The sequence below is a fragment of the Mytilus californianus genome, unplaced genomic scaffold (genome assembly GCF_021869535.1).
Source record: "Mytilus californianus isolate M0D057914Y unplaced genomic scaffold, xbMytCali1.0.p SCAF_5, whole genome shotgun sequence".
In the NCBI taxonomy this organism is placed as follows: domain Eukaryota; kingdom Metazoa; phylum Mollusca; class Bivalvia; order Mytilida; family Mytilidae; genus Mytilus; species Mytilus californianus.
In genome coordinates this window covers 65,278,655-65,299,537 of record NW_026262701.1, presented here as the reverse complement: position 1 = coordinate 65,299,537, position 20,883 = coordinate 65,278,655, and the positions used below count along the sequence as shown (strand labels likewise).

Genomic DNA, 20,883 nt, shown 5'->3' with positions numbered 1-20,883 from the left:
GTTTACAACTGCTCATTTTAAGCTAATTCATTAAAATTAAATATTTTATCACAAGTTACTTTTGACTCTTCTGGAATGAAATGTTTTATAGCTATGTTGAATTAACTTTATATATCCAGGTCCATTCAGGTCTTTTCCTTTTTCATTCAGGTACAAGTTTTGTCACAAACATACAATATGAATATAAAAATAAGAATATGTGGTATGATTGCCAATGAGACTACTCTCACAAGAGACCAAATGACATAGAAGTTAACAACTATAGGTCACCGTACGGCCTTCAACAATGAGCAAAATATTAGTGGAATTTCAGGACCATGCATTCAGATTTTTAATTCTCCCTTCAGGTCCGAGTTTTGTCACCCAAAACATATTTTTTATTATTTAATTTCTAATTTTAATAAAATGTTATATTTTTTATTTTACAAAATCTAAAGTTGAAGGAAATCCATTGAATATTTAAAAAGTTGTTGAAGTTTGAATAAGTCCGACCATAGATTTTTAGGTCCGTTCAGGTCTTTTCATTTCTTCGTTCAGGTCTTTTCATTTCTTCGTTCAGGTCCATGTTTGGGAATCAACAATTTGTTTTTTATTTAAAACATTTTATTTCTAATAAAGTGTGGTTCTTTACCTTTACCAAAATTCTAACTTGAAGAAAATCCATTGAAAAATAAAGAAGTTATTGTAATTTGAATAATTTGAGTCGTATATCTTCAGATTATTCAGGTCTTTTCAGGTCTTTTCAGGTCCACTTTCAGGTCTTTAGTGTAACCCGTTTTCTTCCCCCTTACTTAAATTAACCTGAATTGGAGGGAAAACGTCAATATTGCAGAAATAATCTTTTTCCATAATCATGTCCCAGGAGCTGGAAGACACTTTAGCAAAATTATTAGTACCGGATAATAATACGATACAGCAGGTATTTTTGTCAGTATATATGTATCCAAATGAGAGAAAAGACGAAAAAAATGTATGGACTGTCCACGTGCCTGACGTTTCCTCGACATTAATTGTAAGAAAAAAACTACTAGTGGATGATAGGAAGTAATTCTGAACTGAAAACAATCGTTTCGATGGTAGACTACTTGCCTCTAGGTCAAGAGATGTTTCCATCAGTGGGGATCTAAAGTCGGAGGAAAAGGGGGGTGTAATTGCCCATAACATTAAAATAGGCATTAAAACGTTAAAGATGCTGTATCAACAGGGTTAAACCTGGGACTATCATTCTAACGGGATTATAATCTCGTAGGTTTTTCCGTATGCTATGAACTAATTACTTGTCTCCACGAGATTTAACAAGACTTGCGAGGATTTGGAGAGAAAGATGTCAAGGGCTATGTAAATTGCTTTCATGTCGATCCGGCCCCACGTCGATCCGGCCCAAGTCGATCCGTCCCACGTCGATCCGGCCCAACGTCGATCCGGCCCATAATTAAAGTCGATCCGGCCCAATCAAAAAATATATTTATAAGGAATAAAATTAAAGATATATATTAATTGTAATTCATAAATGTTTATGAATTTTATTATAATGTAAAAGTTGTACGGTAAAAAAAAATGGCCTTTGACAAATATGTTCTTTAGATGAGTATAAAACAACTATGTTGATTATGTTTTCATTACAAGTTTTCAAGATTATTGGGTATAATTATAATAAAAACGTATATAACAGAATTTAGTACAATCAACAGACCTCAACATTAATCAGTAGTAATTAGCATTTTCTTTCAATTGACTGTAATCTTAACAAGTCTTTCATCCTGTGTAATAACAAATAGTTACATACACAACGGTACAAGCCGATCCCCAAGCTGATTCATACAAACTTTGTTTTTGTTTTAAGTTCTTAAAACTTCTCAAATTGAGAAATGTTGTTTGATTTGCCGAATCCTTTCTATAAAAGAGGAGACAGAATGCTTTTGCTTCTAATATCACAATGGCTTTTCCTTGCGTGGTATGTGACCAACATGTTAGACCCCGGCAGCATGCACTTCAGTGTGAGCAATGTTCAAAGTGGCAACTTTAAAAAAATATATTGGCTATATTCGATATTATAAAAAAAAAAAACATGTGTTATAGAAGCCTCTGACTGATGTTACCTGAAAAAAAAAATACAATTAATTATTATAACAAATCACACCAAACAAAAGATCAAACTATAAAGACCTTGTTGATTTATACATAACTTTAATCAATCAGGATTTGATTGAATTAAGTGATTACGAGTGGCATTACCGTAGTTCACAATCATCAGACAATTGTTGAATAAACAAACCAATTATAGACTAATGATTTGATTAAACAAGTCATTGTGATGAGTTAAATTTTATAGGTTCCATTGGACTGTAAATATTTATTTAGCTATTCTGTGTGTGAATTAAATAAAATAAAAATCGCCATGACATTCAAAGTTATCATGGAAAATAACTTCATATTAATATGTTGAAGCTGCTATACAAACAGACACAATCACACTCATTTTCGTATCGATTTAAAATAATTCTTTGACTGGTACTCCAATACTTCACTTGCCTGTTGTCATCCATCATCGATACTTTTTACAAATTCCATTTATACTGTTAAAATTTGTCATAAAATCCTCCAAAGTCAGTTTAGTTTATTCATATTTTATTATGGGGCCGGATCGACGTAGGGACGGATCGACGTGGGCCGGATCGACTTGGGACGGATCGACTTTGGGCCGGATCGACTTGGGGCCGGATCGGTTTGGGGACGGAACGACCGGATACCTGTAAATTTACGGAATAATTCTTAACAATCGTCAAAAACGTTATATTGTTTTAAAAGTATTAAACAAAACAACATATAATTTGTCATTTAGAATGACACATAAAAGAGAGATTTTCAGGTTTTGACGAGATTTAAAGTGTTGTGAAATGGTCAGTGATTTATGGCCATCAAAGCCACCATTTTTATTTATTACCCCTTTGCATGTAGACACACCTCTGAAATGAAATATATTCTTATATAGCTAAAATAAAGCGACAAAGTTAAAATTCATTGTTTTTTTGTAAGAAAGAAATCAATTTAACATGTTCAGTGTTCTCCCCAGGATTTTGGGATAGCACCAGGGTAACGCATGTGGACAGCTTGGTGAAACGATTCATACAATCAGTCGTGTTTACCTTATTGTTTTCCATAAAAGAAGCACTTGTTGTAGCGTGGACCTCGACGAAGACACCTGGATTTTCTGAAAACTGTCAGTCAAGTGTTGATGACCCAAATACACAAAAGAACGAATTGAGATACACAATAAAAGCACAAATACTACAAAATTGTAAGAAAAATGAAACTTACCATATTACGTTTTGTTGGCTCTGCCCTTGAATAAAATACAGCTTCCCGTCTGATCATTTCCAAGTTCGAACTGGTCCACGGACAGATTCCGATGCTCTTCCACACCTCAGAGCTCAAAAAGTTTACTGTTGTAGAAAAGTTTAAAAAGTCAATGTCACTGACCTCCATTTTTGCAGCCATTTCAGACGACTGAAACCCGCATATTGATAATGCAGCGGGAAAGGCACTTTTCATCATCACGTCATTTACCAAATAAAAAAGTGATTGGCTATGTGTAGATACACCATAGGATGGACTAAATTTCACTCGAAAGCAAAGCTTTCTCGTGGAATTTAGTCCCTCCTATGGTGTATCTACACATACCCAACACTTTTTAATTTGGTAACTATAACTTAATTACATCGATTAAATCCAATCAACAAAGTTAACCTCATAAGGTAAATAGATCAGGTGGTGTAAACAATCTGGGTGTGAACTGGTTTGAACTGGTCAAATTTCACCTGGAATTTTATACCGCACGGAAAAGATTTAACAAGTCATTTCAAACTTAACCGATTTACAATTTTTTTACTGAAAATTTTAGCACCACGGAGAAAAATTATACATCGCGTTAGACCGATAGCACCGCACTCAAAAATTATACATCGCGGGCCCGTGGTCCTTTAAGGGCCTGGTGAAAACACTGCATGTTTAATGACATTCAATCAATAATTACAATAACAATTTTCTACTTTAATAGAAAACAATTTGTATTCAACACAAATAATATTTAATGAAATTATTTGTTTTTAAGAAAATATATTTAAAAGAAAAATGGCAATTAATTTCTCATTTGAATATACACATGTCTCGGAGACATATAATTTCACAGTATGACAGGTATATTAGGTGTGAATTATTTGATTACCAGGTAAAGTCAAAAGGTGATATTATATATTTTTCAATTGTTTATTTGATTGTAAATCTCTGTTAATAATTGTAAAATTAAATGAGGCTTAGTTATAAGACGATATTTGATTTAAATTTTTATAAACCAATAGTTATTCTAAGAGTTAAAAGTATAATTGAATAACTTTCTGGGTGGGTTATAAAAAGGGTGGGCATGTTAACTCTTAGCATAACTATTGGTTTATAAAAATTTAAATCAAATATCGTCTTATAACTAAGCCTCATTTAATTTTACAATTTTTATAAACCAATATTATGCAAGAGTTACCATGAGATTTGAGAGCCAATTTACTTGAATAGATGTAATGTATACATGTTTTGTAAGATTACAATAATGTATTGGATTCCCAAATTACTATTAAATTATTTAAAGTTTAGCACATGCGTATTTGAATCATACTCACGGTAAAAGTTATGTATATCAATAATTTGTTTCACTGACATACCAACACCCTAATAATTGTAGACAACAAACCAATATCATAATATGGACTTTTGGTAATGATAAACAAATTTTCAAATAATATTGTATTAACTTATATACATCATGAACATTGTTACAGTATAAGCAAAAACAACTATTTTCCACGAAGTACTCGAACACTATAGTTATCATTGTACTCTTGAACAGTAACTGGTCTATTGTAAAATTGCCTAAACGTAGACTCATTTGTCCATCCTGCCGATTTTAGTATAGAATTTACTCCAGCTCTAAGTGCTGCTGATGTACTAGCTCCCCTAGTACTGTGCGTTTTAAAATTAGAAATATTTACACCTGCAAGTTTTAAAACCAATTTAATCCAATTACTAATTGTTGACTTTGTACATGTACATTGTAGGATGATGGTATGGTTTTACAAATGTAACAAAAAGTTTTTGAGATGTACGTATTGTAGATGTTCTTTCGAGATACGCTTTTAAAACAGTTACAATACACAGTCTTGAGTCTTCAACAAATGCTGACAAGCATATTGGTGATAAATGTTTTCCTGGTTTTGACACTTTCAAAATCTCATTTATTTCAATTACAACATTGTCTTCTGTGATTTTCATAAAATCTAAATCTACACAATGTAAAGTCTGTATTCTCTGTCCAGTAACTAGTGCTAATAACATTACTAATTTCAAAGTTAAACATCTCCATGACAAAACCTTTACAGGCGATAAAGTAATCAAAAAATCTAATACAACATTAACAACTCATGTCTGCTGATATCTAGGAAACATTGGTTGCTTATTATAAACTCCTCGAAGGAACCTTTTAACTAAAGGCCACTGACCTATTGGCAGGGTTTTCCCCAATGTTAAATATGATGATAACGCAGATCGTGCTGTGTTAATGGAACTATATCCTACACCTGACTCATAAAACTCAAAAATTCCATTACATCCACCTCAGTTGGCGTAAAAATATCAATCTTTCGTTTACAACAAAATGTACACCATTTTTTGAGATATGTCCAAAACTGTTTTTGTGTACTTTGTCTCCAGGATGAGATGACAATTTCTGCAGCCTTTTTTGATAGTCCTGTATTTTGCACAATTTGCGCGACAATCTGAAGACACCCAAAATCAGTTTTTTCAACGGATGTTTCTTTTGAGGGTCTGTTGGTAGTATTAACAACTGTTGTCCCTTTTTCCTGGGTATTATGTAAGAGTCCTGAACAATATGATGCAGTATTTGAGGAAACCAATGTTGAGTGCTCCACAAGGGTGTTATTAAGGTTAATTCCGCTTCTTCCAAAATCAGTTTTAGGATTAATTTTCCTACCATGCTGAAAGGAGGAAAAACAAACGAGTTAAAGTTAGTCCATCTTATAGAAAAAGCATCTACTGCTTCAGCATTTGGATCAGGTAAGTATGAAATATACCTTGATAACTGATGATTTATCCTTTAAGCAAATAAATCAATATCATGCGGGCCATATACTATACTTAATTAATGTACATAAAAAAATTAGTGTTAAGTTTCCATTCTAGATCTGTATTGTTAGAACGTGACAATTTTCCGCTTCAACATTAGTTTTTCCTGGTAAATGACAAGCACTTAACCAAATGTTTCTATGTATACACCACTGCCATATTTCTCTTGTTAAGTTATTGAGAGACTGAATTCTACCTCCCATTTTGTCTATATAGGTCACAGCTACCATATTATCCATGTATAATCTCGCATGTTTATCAGATTTTGTTGAACAAAAACATTTAAAGCTAAAAATGCTGCTTTTAGTTCTAAATAATTTATGTGCAATTTCTGCTCCTGATATGACCAAAAACCCTTGGTTTGAAGTTGTGTTTTGTCAACAACACCACCCCAACCAGTTTTTGAACTGTCTGTTTTTAAAATTATCAAAGGATCTGTTCGTACTAATGGCTTCAAACTAGACTCAACATGAGAAATTCACCAATTTAACACATTTACTGATTCATTTGAATTGATAATTTTATGGTCAAAGTTTCCATTGTTTTGTTTTAAAAACTTTTCTTTTTCTATTTCTAAAGATTTTATGTATATAAGCACATGTTCAACTCCTGGTTCTGCAGCAATCATTTTGCCTATAATCTGTGCAAACTGTCTGATTAACATTTGTCTGTTTTTAACATATTTACAGCATAAAAGTTTTATTGCTTGTGCTTTATCGGTGGTAAGTTTAATTGTCATTGTTATGGAATTCAACACAAATCCTAAAAATAAAACTATTAGTGTCGGTTCAAAAACAGACTTGACTGGATGAATAGTAAAGCTTAATTTATCCAATAAGGTGACAGTATCAGAAATATTAATTGTACATTGTGAATAACTATCACTGATCAAAAGACTATCGTCAATGTAAGCTACATTTTTGTGTCCAATTTTTATACGACCGCAAAAATTAAAAATTTTTTGGTCGTATATTGGTATGACGTTGGCGTCGTTGTCGTCGTCGTGTTGTCCGGCGTCGTCGTCGTCGTCCGAAGACACATTGGTTTTCGCACTCAAAGCATTTTTCTAGTTTCATGATGATAACTTGTGTGTAAGTGTATGGATCTTTCTGAAATTGAACTACAAGATTCCATATCAAAAAGGGAAAGCTGGAATTAAGTTTGTGGGTAATTGCCCAAAACGTTTAGGAATAAGGGGCCAAAAAGGGGCCAAAAATAGCATTTTTCTAGTTTCCAGACAATTACTTGTGTTCAAGTGTATGGATCTCTCTGAAATTGTACTGCAAGGTACCATACCACAAAGGGAAGGCTGGGATTGATTTTGGGGGTAATTGCCTCAAAATTTTAGGAATTAGGGGCCAAAAAAGGGGGAAAAAACAAGCATTTTTCTAGTTTCAGGACAATAACTTGTGTGTAAGTGTATGGATCTTTATGAAATTGTACTACAAGGTTCCATATCACAAGAGGAAAGCTGGGTTTGAGTTTGGGGGTAATTGCCCTAAACGTTTAGGAATTTGGGGCCAAAAAGGGGCCTAAAAACAAGCATTTTTCTAGTTTCCAGACAATAACTTGTGTTCAAGTGTATGGATCTCTCTGAAATTGTACTGCAAGGTACCATACCACAAAGGGAAGGCTGGGATTGAGTTTGGGGGTGATGAATCATAAGGGGGTTCAAAAAATTTGGGGGGGGATTTTTTTTTCCTTTTTTTTTTCTTTTAAAATTTTCCATTTTAAGTTGGTTATTTCTGATTTATATTTAAAAGCAAATAATAATGATATGGTTGGAGATACACACCAAACAGGATGTGTAAATTATTATATAATAAGAATTGTGCAATAGCAAGAAATTTTCAATTGCACAGTATTGCACAATAGCAAGAAATCTTCAATTGCACAGTATTGCGCAATAGCAAGAAATCTTCAATTGCACAGTATTGCGCAATAGCAAGAAATATCCAATAGCACAATATTGCGCAATAGCAAGAAATTGTCAATTGTACAGTATTGCACAATAGCAAGAAATATTCAATTGCACAGTATTGTGCAAAAGAAGATACTTCGAATAAATTGCTTATTTCTTGACCAATTTCAATGGGGTTTTATTCTTGAATTCTTGGGGTTCTTTAATATGCAGAATCTAACCGTGTATTAAGTTTTTGGATTTTGGGCCCCGTTTTTAAATTGGTCCACATTGAGGTCCAAAGGGTCCAAAATTAAACTTTGTTTGATTTCATCAAAAATTGAATTATTGGGGTTCTTTGATATGCCGAAGCTAGCCGTGTATTTAGATTCTTAATTTTTGGTTCCGTTTTCAATTTGGTCTTCATTAAGGTTCAAAGGGTCCAAAATTAAACTTAGTTTGATTTTAACAAAAATTGAATTCTTAGGGTTCTTTGATATGCTGAATCTAAACATGTATTTAGATTTTTGATTATGGGCCCAGTTTTCAAGTTGGTCCAAATCGGGGTCCAAAATTAAACTTTGTTTGATTTCAACAAAAATTGAATATATGGGGTTCTTTGATATGCTTAATCTAACCATGTATTTAGATTTTTGATTTTTGGGCCCCGTTATCAACTTTGTCCACATTGAGGTCAAAAGGGTCCAAAATTAAACTTTGTTTGATTTCATCAAAAATTGAATTCTTGGGGTTCTTTGATATGCTGAATCTAACCATGTATTTAGATTTTGGATATTGGACCATAATAGGTGAATGTCCAATTTAAAATTTTTTAAGTTCTTAGACCACATTCATTCTGTGTCAGTAACCTATGCTGTGTCAAATATTTAATCACAATCCAAATTCAGAGCTGTATCAAGCTTGAATGTTGTGTCCATACTTGACCCAGCTGTTCAGGGTTCGACCTCTGCGGTCGTATCAAGCTGTGCCCTGCGGAGCATTTTATTCTTAGATGTGAAAATGGCACTTTTAAAACTTTTGTAAATATCCTTGGCGCAGTTGTCAGCCCATTAGGCAAACATGTATACTCATACAATTGATCATTCCAATAGAACCGTAAATATTTTCGGTATTTATGGTCAATAGAAATAGAATAATATGCGTCTTTCAAATCAATAGAAGCAAACCAGCAATTTTTGGACGCACATTGTATTGCTGACTTTAATGTTTCCATTTTAAAATGGCGTTTTTCAATATCATTGTTGAGAACTTTTAAATTTAAAATCTATCTATATGTACCATCCTTTTTATACGTCCGCAAAAATATTGGTATGACGTTGTCGTCGTTGTCGTCGTCCGGCGTTGTCCGAAGACACATTGGTTTTCGCACTCTAACTTTAGTTTAAGTGAATGGATCTCTATGAAATTTTACCATAAGGTTCAATACCACAAAAGGAAGATTGGGATTTATTTTGGGGGTTATGGTACCAACAGTTAAGGAATTAGGGGCCAAAAAAGGGGCCAACAATAAGCATTTTTGTAACTTCCAGACATAACTTGTGTGTTAGTGTATGGATCTCTCTGACATTGTACCACAAGGTTCCATATCACAAAGGGAATGCTGGGATTGATTTTGGGGGTAATTGCCTCAAAATATTAGGAATTAGGGGCCAAAAAAGGGGCTAAAACAAGCATTTTTCTAGTTTCCAGACAATAACTTGTGTTCAAGTGTATGGATCTCTCTGAAATTGTACTGAAAGGTACCATACCACAAAGGGAAGGCTGGGATTGATTTTGGGGGTAATTGCCTCAAAATTTTAGGAATTTGGGGCCAAAAAGAGGCCAAAAAACAAGCATTTTTCTAGTTTCCAGACAATAACTTGTGTTCAAGTGTATGGATCTCTCTGAAATTGTACTGCAGGTACCATACCACAAAGGGAAATCTGGGATTGAGTTTGTGGGTGATGAATCATAAGGGGTTCAAAAAATTTGGGGGGGGGGGGGATTTTTTTTTCTTTTAAAATTTTCCATTTTAAATTGGTTATTTCTGATTTATATATAAAAGCAAATAATAATGATATGGTTTGAATAGGTAAATTAAAAAATTTTAAGTTCTTAGACCACATTCATTCTGTGTCAGAAACCTGTGCTGTGTCAAATATTTAATCACAATCCAAATTCAGTGCTGTATCAAGCTTGAATGTTGTGTCCATACTTGCCCCAACTGTTCAGGGTTCGACCTCTGCGGTCGTATCAAGCTGCGCCGAGCGGAGCATTTTATTTGGTCTTATAAAAATATTTGAAACATATTGATTATTAATATATGTCACTGGTTTTATAATATGTTTGTGTAAAAATTTATCTATTTCTAACTGCACCATATTTGTTTCATCTGTATTAAATTGCAATATATTTGGTTCCTTGTTTTGTGATAGAATTTGTTCAAACTCAATTTGATACCCTTTTACAACATCTAAAACCCAGTTATCTGAAGTTAAACTCATCCAATTCTCTAAGAATTTTATCACTTTCCCACCAATGAAATTGTCTGGTGTGTTTATAACTTATGTTTAGGTAAATTGTGTATTCAATTGCTGAACTGAAGTACTCACAGGAGAAATTATTTGCTTTATAGGAACTTCTTGTCCTGCTCTTGTAGCTTCTTTTGAATTTTTTCTTTTTGAAAGTTGCTGGTTTCCCTAAACAATCTTTCTTGTTTGATAGTTTGTCAAAATGACGTTTCTGTACATGTACATATGGTTTCTTAAAAGTTCTCTTGTCATCATGTGATTGTCAAGATTGTCAAGATCCCCACCCCTAAACCATATATATTCTTGTATGAGACAATAACACAAATCAAATGAAATATAGTGGAAGTCCAGGGGGGGTCACCCCCACCCCCCTTCTTTTTGAAAACTTGTAAATGGTCAAGATTCCCACACCCAAACCATATATATTCTTGTATGGGACAATAAAACAAATCAAATGAAATAAAAGGCGAGTCCCCTGGGGTCACCCCCACCCGCTCCTGTTTGAGAACTTGTAAACGGTCGAGATCCCCACCCGTAAACCATATATATTCTTGTATGGGACAATAAAACAAATCAAATGAAATATAGGGGAAGTCCATGGGGGTAACCCCTAACCCCCTTCTTTTTGATAACTTGTAAACGGTCGAGATACTCACCCCTAAACCATATATATTCTTGAATGGGACAATAAAACAAATCAAATGAAATTGAGGGGAAGTCCCCTGGGGTAAACCCCACCCCCCTTCTTTTTGAAAACTTGGAAACGGTCAAGATCCCCACCCGGAAACCATATATATTCTTGAATGGGACAATAAAAAAAATCAAATGAAATTGAGGGGAAGTCCCCTGGGGTAACCCCCATCCCTCTTCTTTTTGAAAACTTGTTAATGGTCAAGATCCCCACCCCGAAACCATATATATTCTTGTATGGGACAATAAAACAAATCAAATGAAATATAAGGCGAGTCCCCTGGGGTCACCCCTACTCCCCCCTCCTGTTTAAGAACTTGTAAACGGTTGAGATCCCCACCCCTAAACCATATATATATTCCTGTTCGTAATTTCAAGAAGATTTGAATGACATACAGGGTCAATCCATAGGCGTCAATTATGCATATCACAAACCAATTTGTACTGGACTTTGCCCAATGTCAGGCGACAATGGGAATGACGAATTATTGGAGCTTTGTTTTGGAATTATTTCTTGTTACTGATAAGTTTTATAGATTTTGAAAAGACATTGTATTAATGATAAATAACATTTTGGATTTTTTTCTTCTTTTCTTTGGTAAATTGTTTGAAGAATTTTGTGGCAAGTTTGTTTTTTTTTCTGTAAAAACTAATTTTCTGATTGCTATATATTTTTTTTTGATGAAGTGAACTCCTTTAAAAACTAAGTTTATATTGTCTATTTATTAACATATATTTAGATTTCTGATTTTGGGCCCAGTTTTCAAGTTGTTCCAAATCGGGGTCCAAAATTAAACTTTGTTTGATTTCAACATAAATTGAATATATATAGGGTTCTTTGAAATGCTTAATCTAAACCTGTATTTCTTTTCATTATTAATAAGATAATATCACATTGAGGTCCAAAGGGTCCTAAATTAAACTTTTGTTTAATTTCATCAAAAATTGAATTCTTTGGTTCTTTGATATGCTGATTCTAACAATGTTTGAGTGTTAAATCATATCTAATTTTAGAGAACTTAGTCATCACTGGTTGTTGTTATTATATTATTGATTATAATTTGAAAAATTGCATCATATCTTATTTTAGAAAACTTTTTATCCAGTTTGAGTTATTTCCCTTTGCACAGAAAATATTATGGATAAAATTAACCTGTGTTTCATTTCAACATAAATTAAATATACTGTGAAAGTACTTTTATTCGTGGGGTACCAATTTTCGTGGTTTTCGTGGAAGGCTTTATCCACGAATTTAATTGTCCAACGAAATATGGCAACTGTTGTCCAAATCAATACATGGAAAGATCCCCTGTAGATTTCACTACATGGATACGGACATATAATCTAGAGAAAACATGGAATATTAGCAAACTCAATATGAACTATATGCAGTGGCGTAGCACCAGTGTAGTATATTCAACTTCAGACAGGATTTTAATCTTTAAATTACCTAAGTTGTACGACTTTTAACCTTTTAATTCTCATGAAAAATTAGTTTTGAAAGATGAAAGTCAGACTTCTGAAGAAGATAATATGATGATGAAGTGTTCATTTAATCTTCTTATAATTCTCGCACGAAAAAAAAAAAAAAATAATTTCATATTGGGCTTGAGTTTTTATATAATAAGTATTATTTCATAAGTATTAATTCAAAGTACAGTATTTTGTAGCATTTTTTATGCAACCTTTTTCTTTAAATGACATGTTTATGGCCCAATTATAATTAACACCTTTGATGATTGTTAATCTGTTGATAATTCGATCTCTGGTTAGTTAGTGTCACCACTTCTGATTACAGTTGTGCAACAATTAAAATGTTTACTTTGCAATTTCCTTCAATGAAACAATTTGTATTCAGAGATGAATCAGCTTATTTCAGTTGAAAGCAATTATTTCATTAAAAAAATTGATGAATGTTGTCAGAAATGAGAGAAGAACATGATATGATAACTTTCAAGAATCTTTGTTTCTGATGGGTTCAAAATATTCACCCGATTTTTTTCTTCAGAAAACTAAAAATCCACGAATTTAAAAACCCACGAACATGTCACTTTTGCTCAATTCATGAAAAATTGATACCCATGAATAGAAGTACTTTCACAGTATATAGGATTCTTTCAAATGCTGAATCTAAACCTGTATTTAAATATTAGATTTTTAGTCCCCTACCGACTTGAAGGGGACTTTAGGTTTGCACTCCATCTGTCTGTCTGTCTGTCTGTCTGTCTGTCTGTCTGTCTGTCTGTCTGTCTGTCTGTCCGTCCGTCCGTCCGTCCGTCCGTCCGTCCGTCCGTCTGTCTGTCCATCTATCAGTCCGGCAAATCAGCTTTCCACACTTTTTTTCTTCGTTCTTAAAGATATTGATTTAATATTTGTTATATGGTTTTATCATGACAAGTTATAGATATAAGTTCGAATTTTGTTCCATTCTGATGATTTAGTCCAGAGTTATGGTCCATAAAAAAAATCCATATCTAATGTTAGAGTACTATGTTAAACCATATTTCTATACAAAGAGAGATAACTCATTTTTTTAAAGAAATTCTTTAGTAAATTGTTTGAAAAATTTGTGCCAGTTTGTTTGTTTGTTATTTTGTATTAACTAATTTTCTGAAAATATACATGTCTATATAAAAAATATTATTCAGTGAAATCCTTTAATTAGATAATAATCTATTTTCATTAAGGTATATATTTCATTACATTACATTGTGTAGATAAAATTTGTTGACACTTTATAGATAAGTTACAAATCTATATTAGTTTGTGACAAATGAAAGAAAAAATATTTGGAACTATTAATTATATTTGATTATAATTTGAAAATAGCTATACATTGTGTTACATCATATCTAATTTTAGAGAACTATTAATCATATCCAATGTTAACAGTGTTTTCCACACTTTTTTCATCATGCTTGAAGATATTGATTGATAATTGGTACATGTATATAGTTTTATCATGACAAGTTCCAGATCGAGTTCAAATTTTTGTTTTGGTCTGATAATTTTCTGCATGTTATGGTCCTTGGACTTGAAAAAGTCACTCATATAATCAGTTATTCACACCGTTTTTAGTCATGCTTAAATATAATGACTTGATATTTACTTTTTGTTTACACCATGACAAGTTATAGAACAAGTTAGCATTTTGTTCCAGTATAATGTAATTTTTACCCGGTAGGGGACTATGTATTGCCATGCAATACTCTCAGAATGCTTGTTTTGCCTAGTTTTCAAGTTGGTCCAAATCAGGGTCCAAAATTAAAAATTGAATTTATGGGGTTCTTTGAAATGCTGAATCTAACCATGTATTGAGAGATTTTGGATTGTGGGCTCCTTTATCAAATTGGTCCACATTTAGGTCCAAAGGGTCCTAAATTAAACTTTTGTCTGATTTCATCAAAAATTGAATTCTTGGGGTTCTTTGATATGCTGATTCTAATATGTACTTAGATTTTGGATATTGGACCATAATAGGTATTTAAATGTCCAATTTCAAATATTTCAGTTCTTTGACCACATTCGTTTCGTGTCACAAACCTATGCTGTGTCAAATATTCAATCACAATCCAAATTCAGAGCTGTTTTAAGTTTAAATGTAGTATCCATACTTGCTCAACTGTTTAGGGTTCGACCTCTGCAGGAAAATCCGGTTTGCTGTCACTCTGACAGCCTCTTGTTTATTTTTTAATTGATCAAATGATCCTTTACTGTGTGTATCATAGGGATGGGGTAATCATAATCTATTGTTATTGATTACCTTATTTCAAATAATCAATAGGCATCTGTAATCTTCAAAATTTTCAATTACATTTCGATTAGTTTAGTGAAATAGTTTAAAGAAAATAGACATGCATTTATTCTTCAGTTGATAGCACAGATCTTATGTAATGTATAAATATGACGATTAATAGTTCTATCAAATGCCTTATTCAGATCTGTTGTTGCCTCTTATTCTTCAGTTGATGGTACAGATAAAATATAATGTAATGTATAAATATGAAGGTTAATAGTTCTATCAAACATAAAATGAAAGATAGACATAGTTTAAAGTACACTAAAGAATGATTAAAAGGTGATATATAAAATTGTTCTGTGAACCATACAATTAATCACAAATAATGGTTGTCCTCGAATATAAACTCTTAAAGTAAATCACAAATTTCTCTTTATAATTTATAGATTTTTAGCTCACCTGTCAAATAAGGCCATGTGAGCATTTGCCATCCCTTGGCATCCTCCATCGTCATTGTCGTCATAATCATCATCGTCTGTCCTTCTGTAGTTGTAAACTTGAAAAAAAATTCACCTCTAAAACTATTGGGCTAAATGTTACCAAATTTTACCTGAATGTTCCTCAAGGTATCTAGTTTAAAAATTGTATCCAGGGATTTGATCCATCAACAAACATGGCAGCTGTTGCTTAAAATAGAACATAGGGGTCTAATTCAGATTTTGGCTTATATCTCAAAACTAAGGCAGTAAGAGCAAATTTTACAAGGTAAAAATTATCAGCAGGGAAAGGTCTATCTAGATCTATCAGAAAAATAGGAGAATCCATTTTGGAAATGTTGACTGTTAAAGTGTCAATTTTTGTCTCGTTTTGTCAAAATCAAAAAAGCAAAACTTTAGTCTTGAATTTCTGGCTTTGGCATCAATAAAAAAATGAGAAGGTTTGGTATGATTGCCAATGAGACAACTCTCCACCAGACACCCAATGACATAGAAGTTAACAAATATAGGTCACCATATGACCTTCAACAATGAGCAAAACCCATACAACATAGTCAGCTATAAAAGGCCCCGGAATAACAAATGAACTAACGGTCTGATTATGTACAAAATAATGAACAGACAAAATATGATATACAGCAACAAACTACAATCACTGAATTACAGGCTCCTGATTGGGACAGGCACATACAGAATGTGTCTGGGATTAGGCTAGTTTGAAGGCGAGCAAAACCCTCCCCCTAATCTTGGACAGTAGTGTAACCAACAATGTATTGGTTTGTGTGATTAGTGGTAGGTAAATGATATTTGGTATGCAGTAGCATTGGCACAACTCATTTCCATGGAGATTATTTGGCCCTGCCCTCTCAGTCATAGTTTATTGACTTTAAAACTTTTGCTTAGTTTTCATGTATTAGTAGTATTAGTTTGTGATAAGGTCAGTCTAAGGGGAATCATTAGTCATAGTGGTCTGTCAATGATATCTGGTATGTAAATGATTATTAATTGATTATACAAAAAATATTAATCAATTACTTTTGACAGTAATCATGGTCATCCCTGTTGTATCATTACTGATCCTTTACTGTGAGTAACATTACTGATTCCTTACTGAGTGTATCATAACTGATCCCTTACTGAGTGTATCATAACTGTTCCCTTACTGTGTGTATCATTAATTTACTGATCCCTTACTGGGTGTATCATTACTGATCCCTTACTGGGTGTATCATAACTGATCCATTACTGTGTGTATCATAACTGATCCCTTACTGTGTTTATCATTACTGATCCCTTACTGGGTGTGTCATAACTGATCCCTTACTGGGTCTATCATTACTGATCCCTTACTGGGTGTATCATAACTGATCCATTACTGGTGTATCATAACTGATCCCTTACTGTGTGTATCATTACTGATACCTTACTGGGTGTGTCATAACTGATCCCTTACTGTGTGTATCATAACTGATCCCTTACTGATTGTATCATAACTGATCCCTTATTTTGTGTATCGTAACTGATCCCTTACTGTGTATCATTACTGATCCCTTACTGTGTGTATCATAACTGATTCCTTACTGATTGTATCATAACTGATCCCTTATTGTGTGTATCATAACTGATCCCTTACTGTGTATCATAACTGATCCCTTACTGAGTGTATCATTACTGATCCCTTACTGATTGTATCATAACTGATTCCATACTGAGTGTTTCATTACTGATCCCTTACTGAGAGTATCTTTACTGGTCCCTTACTGGGTGTATCATGACTGATTCTTTACTGAATGTATCCCTTACTAAGTGTATCATTACTAATCCCCTACGGAGTGTATCATGACATCCCTTACTGTGTGTATCATTACTTATCCCCTACCGAGTATATATTGACTGATCCCTAACTGTGAGTATCTTAATGACACCTTACTGGGTGTATCATTACTGACCCCTTACTGGTTGCATCATTACTGATCTTTTACTGGGTGTATTTTTACTGATCCCCTACTGAGTGTATCATTACTGATCCCTTATTATGAGTATCATTATTATTGATCCCTTACTGAGTGTATCATAATTACTGACCCCTTACCAGGTGCATCATTACTGACCCCTTACTGGGTGTATCATTACTGACCCCTTATTAGGTGCATCATTACTGACTGCTTACTGGGTGTATCATTACTGATACTTACTGGGTGTATCATTACTGATCCCTTACTGGGTGTATCATAACTGATACTTTACTGGGTGTATCATTACTGATCCCTTACTGAGTGTATCAATACTGATCCTTTACCAGAACTGATCTCCTACTGAATATCTCATTACAGATCCCTTGTTGTATTATTACTGAGCTCTCATTGTCTACTTTTGTGACATGTTATTCATTCACTAAAATGTACATATTTTTTTACTGTAGGCAACTCAACAGTTGAAGGAGCTATTCAAAGATCCTGATATTATTCCAGGTTTATGCAAAGTTTTAGAGTTATCTCAAGTTCCTCAGGTTTGTACTTAGAAAGAAAAAAAGTAGTAGTAACATGATGTATAATTTCTTAAGAATTTGCAAAGGACCACAGTGACTGTTAGCAGGAATAATTGTGTTTTTTTTTCCAGGGGTGATATGTCCAATGTGTTTTTTTCCCAATTTCACCTAGAAAGGAGTTACGAAGGCCTTAAAATGGCCCTAAAAATTGAACTTTGTAATATCATATATAGTAGTGTTGTCAAATTGAACATTTTTACTTAACTTGTTACTCTGATAATCTTTCGACTGATTAACTGGTTAACTGATATGAAAATTAATGAGGTTTAGAAATATTGTCATTTTTTGTCATCTTCCGACCTGCAGTAAAACACTGGGAAATTTTCTCTTCTTCCTGTCCCTTTTCTTTATGCTTTTTGTCGAACACAGGTGTTAATAACTTTCTCCTTTGGCTGGACAAATCTCTATGTGCATACAAGAGCAAATTCAAGGAATCCAATGACAATTCAAAAGTTTCTTCTGATTTTTTCGACAAACTTTTCAAGGATCTGTCAGAAAGCTGGAACACCTTTTCACTAGGTACCACTGAGTCCTTTGCAGGGATCTGTCGGCATCTTTGAGAAGTTTTGGATTTGTATCCTTAGAATTCCATAATACTTTGTTTACCTTTGGTAAATTCACAATTTCTGATCTTAAATATTTGTCCACTATTTCATGTACTTCTTTGTTTTTGCTTTCTTGGCCCAAATTGCCAAGTGATCTTGACTCATCATTTGGTGTCCATCGTCCGTCTTTGTCTTCGTTCCTTTACCTTTGCAAAAATCTTCTACTCTGAAACTACTGCATCAAATTTACCAAACTTAGCCACAATCATCATTGGAGTATCAATTCAAAAAATGTGTCGGGACGAACTGGCCTGCAAACCAAGAAGGCCAACATGTCTTAAAAATAGAACATGGGGGTAAAAATGCAAGTTTTGTCTATCATTATGAAAACCACTTAAAACAGAAATCTGACAGCGGCAGAAATGTTCGGAATGTTGAGCTCTACCTAGGTCAAAACTGTCAGATGACTTCTTTTGGAATTATTGCCCTTAAATGACGAACTTTACCATTTATACCTATTCTTTTAAGATAAATTCATCATATATACCAAGATAAAAATTTTGTATGCCAAAAAATTATGTTAGAGAGAAACTTTGAATACTAAAAATTATCAGCAAGACAAGATTTACAAGTTAGTCAACATGGCTGAAATGGTCTAGACGACTCCTTATTAGAGTTATTGCCCTTAAATGACGATTTTTACCAGTTCTTTACATTTTTGCCTAATATCTTAAAAACAACAATAGATAGATAGAAACTTTAGAAAGCTTAACTTAGATCAGCAAGACAAGATCTACAAATCAGTCGAATGTCCAAATTCTTCAGTCGACTCATTATTGGAATTATTGCTCTGTAATGGCGATTTTCACCAAATTTTGGGTGTTTTTGCCTAATATCTTGAAAACTGTAATAGATAGATTGACATTTTGAAATTCAAAATGATCTACAAATAAGTCAACATGGTCAAAATTGTTAGTCAACTCGTTGAAGGAGTTCTTGCTCTTTAATGACGATTTTTACCAATTATTGGCATTTTTGCCTATTATCTTGAAAACTATTAACCCTTTCCTCCATAGAGTCAGAAATAGTTAGTAGACTCTTTAAAAGGGATTGCCCTTCAATGAAGATTTTTTACCCTCTTTTTGTGTTTTGGGCAAAAACTAAAGAAGATACTGAGAAGCTGTAAACAGAAAAAATAATCAACAATACAAGATCAACAAAAAAAGAGATTTTTGTCATAAATTTTATTCTAGCCTGCAATGTTGGAGTGTGTCCATTGTTGAAAATGCACATAGACCTAGGTGAGCTACACAGGCTCTTTAGAGCCTCTAGTTATGGTCTATATATGAAACTCTATTATATTTACTGAATATCAAATATCACCCACATTGTAAATTACTAGTTTCTGGAATTCTACCCAGAAAAGGATTTAATATGCATTACCCGAATGAAATGCTGAAAGACCTATGTGAACAGCTTAACATACAATTTATTGACCATACAAACATATTTTATGATAAGAATGATCATCTTTCGTACTCCCTTTTTATACGCCCGTTTACGGGACGTATTATGGTATACCGTTGTCCGTCTGTCTGTCTGTCCGTCCGTCCGTCCGTCTGTCCGTCCGTCATTAACATGTCGGACATAAACTCAAAAACGATTTAACCAATTTGCATAGAACTTTGGTGAATTGTATATATCTATTGACGTGAGCTCCCTTTCGTTTTTTATAAATTTTAGATTTTACGTTTCCGAGTTATGGGGTTTTATTCATTAAAAAAAGGGGGATTTTCCAGTTTTCAGACAATAACTCAAGAATGCTTTCACCAACTTGCAAGAAATTGTGGTGAATTGTTTATATCTATTGACATGAGCTCCCTGTCGGTTTTTGTAAATTTTAGATTTTACGTTTCCGAGTTATGGGATTTTATTCATTAAAAAAAGGGGGATTTTCCAGTTTTCAGACAATAACTCAAGAATGCTTTCACCAACTTGCAAGAAATTGTGGTGAATTGTTTATATCTATTGACATGAGCTCCCTGTCGATTTTTATAAATTTTAGATTTTACGTTTCCGAGTTGTGGGGTTTTATTCATTAAAAAAAGGGGGATTTTCCAGTTTTCGGACAATAACTCAAGAATGCTTTCACCAACTTGCAAGAAATTGTGGTGAATTGTTTATATCTATTGACATGAGCTCCCTGTCGATTTTTATAAATTTTAGATTTTACGTTTCCAATTA

The 20,883-nt window shown here is 33.3% G+C and overlaps 1 protein-coding gene across 6 annotated transcripts in view; it reads left to right on the top strand.

The window, feature by feature from the left end:
• Positions 1–753: 753 nt before the first annotated feature.
• Positions 754–20,883, top strand: part of LOC127701233 (importin-4-like) — a 997,117-nt gene continuing 976,987 nt past the window's right edge. For all 6 annotated transcript variants that reach the window (XM_052205057.1, XM_052205056.1, XM_052205054.1 and 3 more), the window contains exons 1-2: positions 754–919; positions 17,969–18,055. In XM_052205057.1, coding sequence (XP_052061017.1) covers positions 854–919; positions 17,969–18,055 — 153 coding nt within the window. In that variant the 5' untranslated portion in view covers positions 754–853. The remainder of the gene's footprint in view (positions 920–17,968; positions 18,056–20,883) is intronic.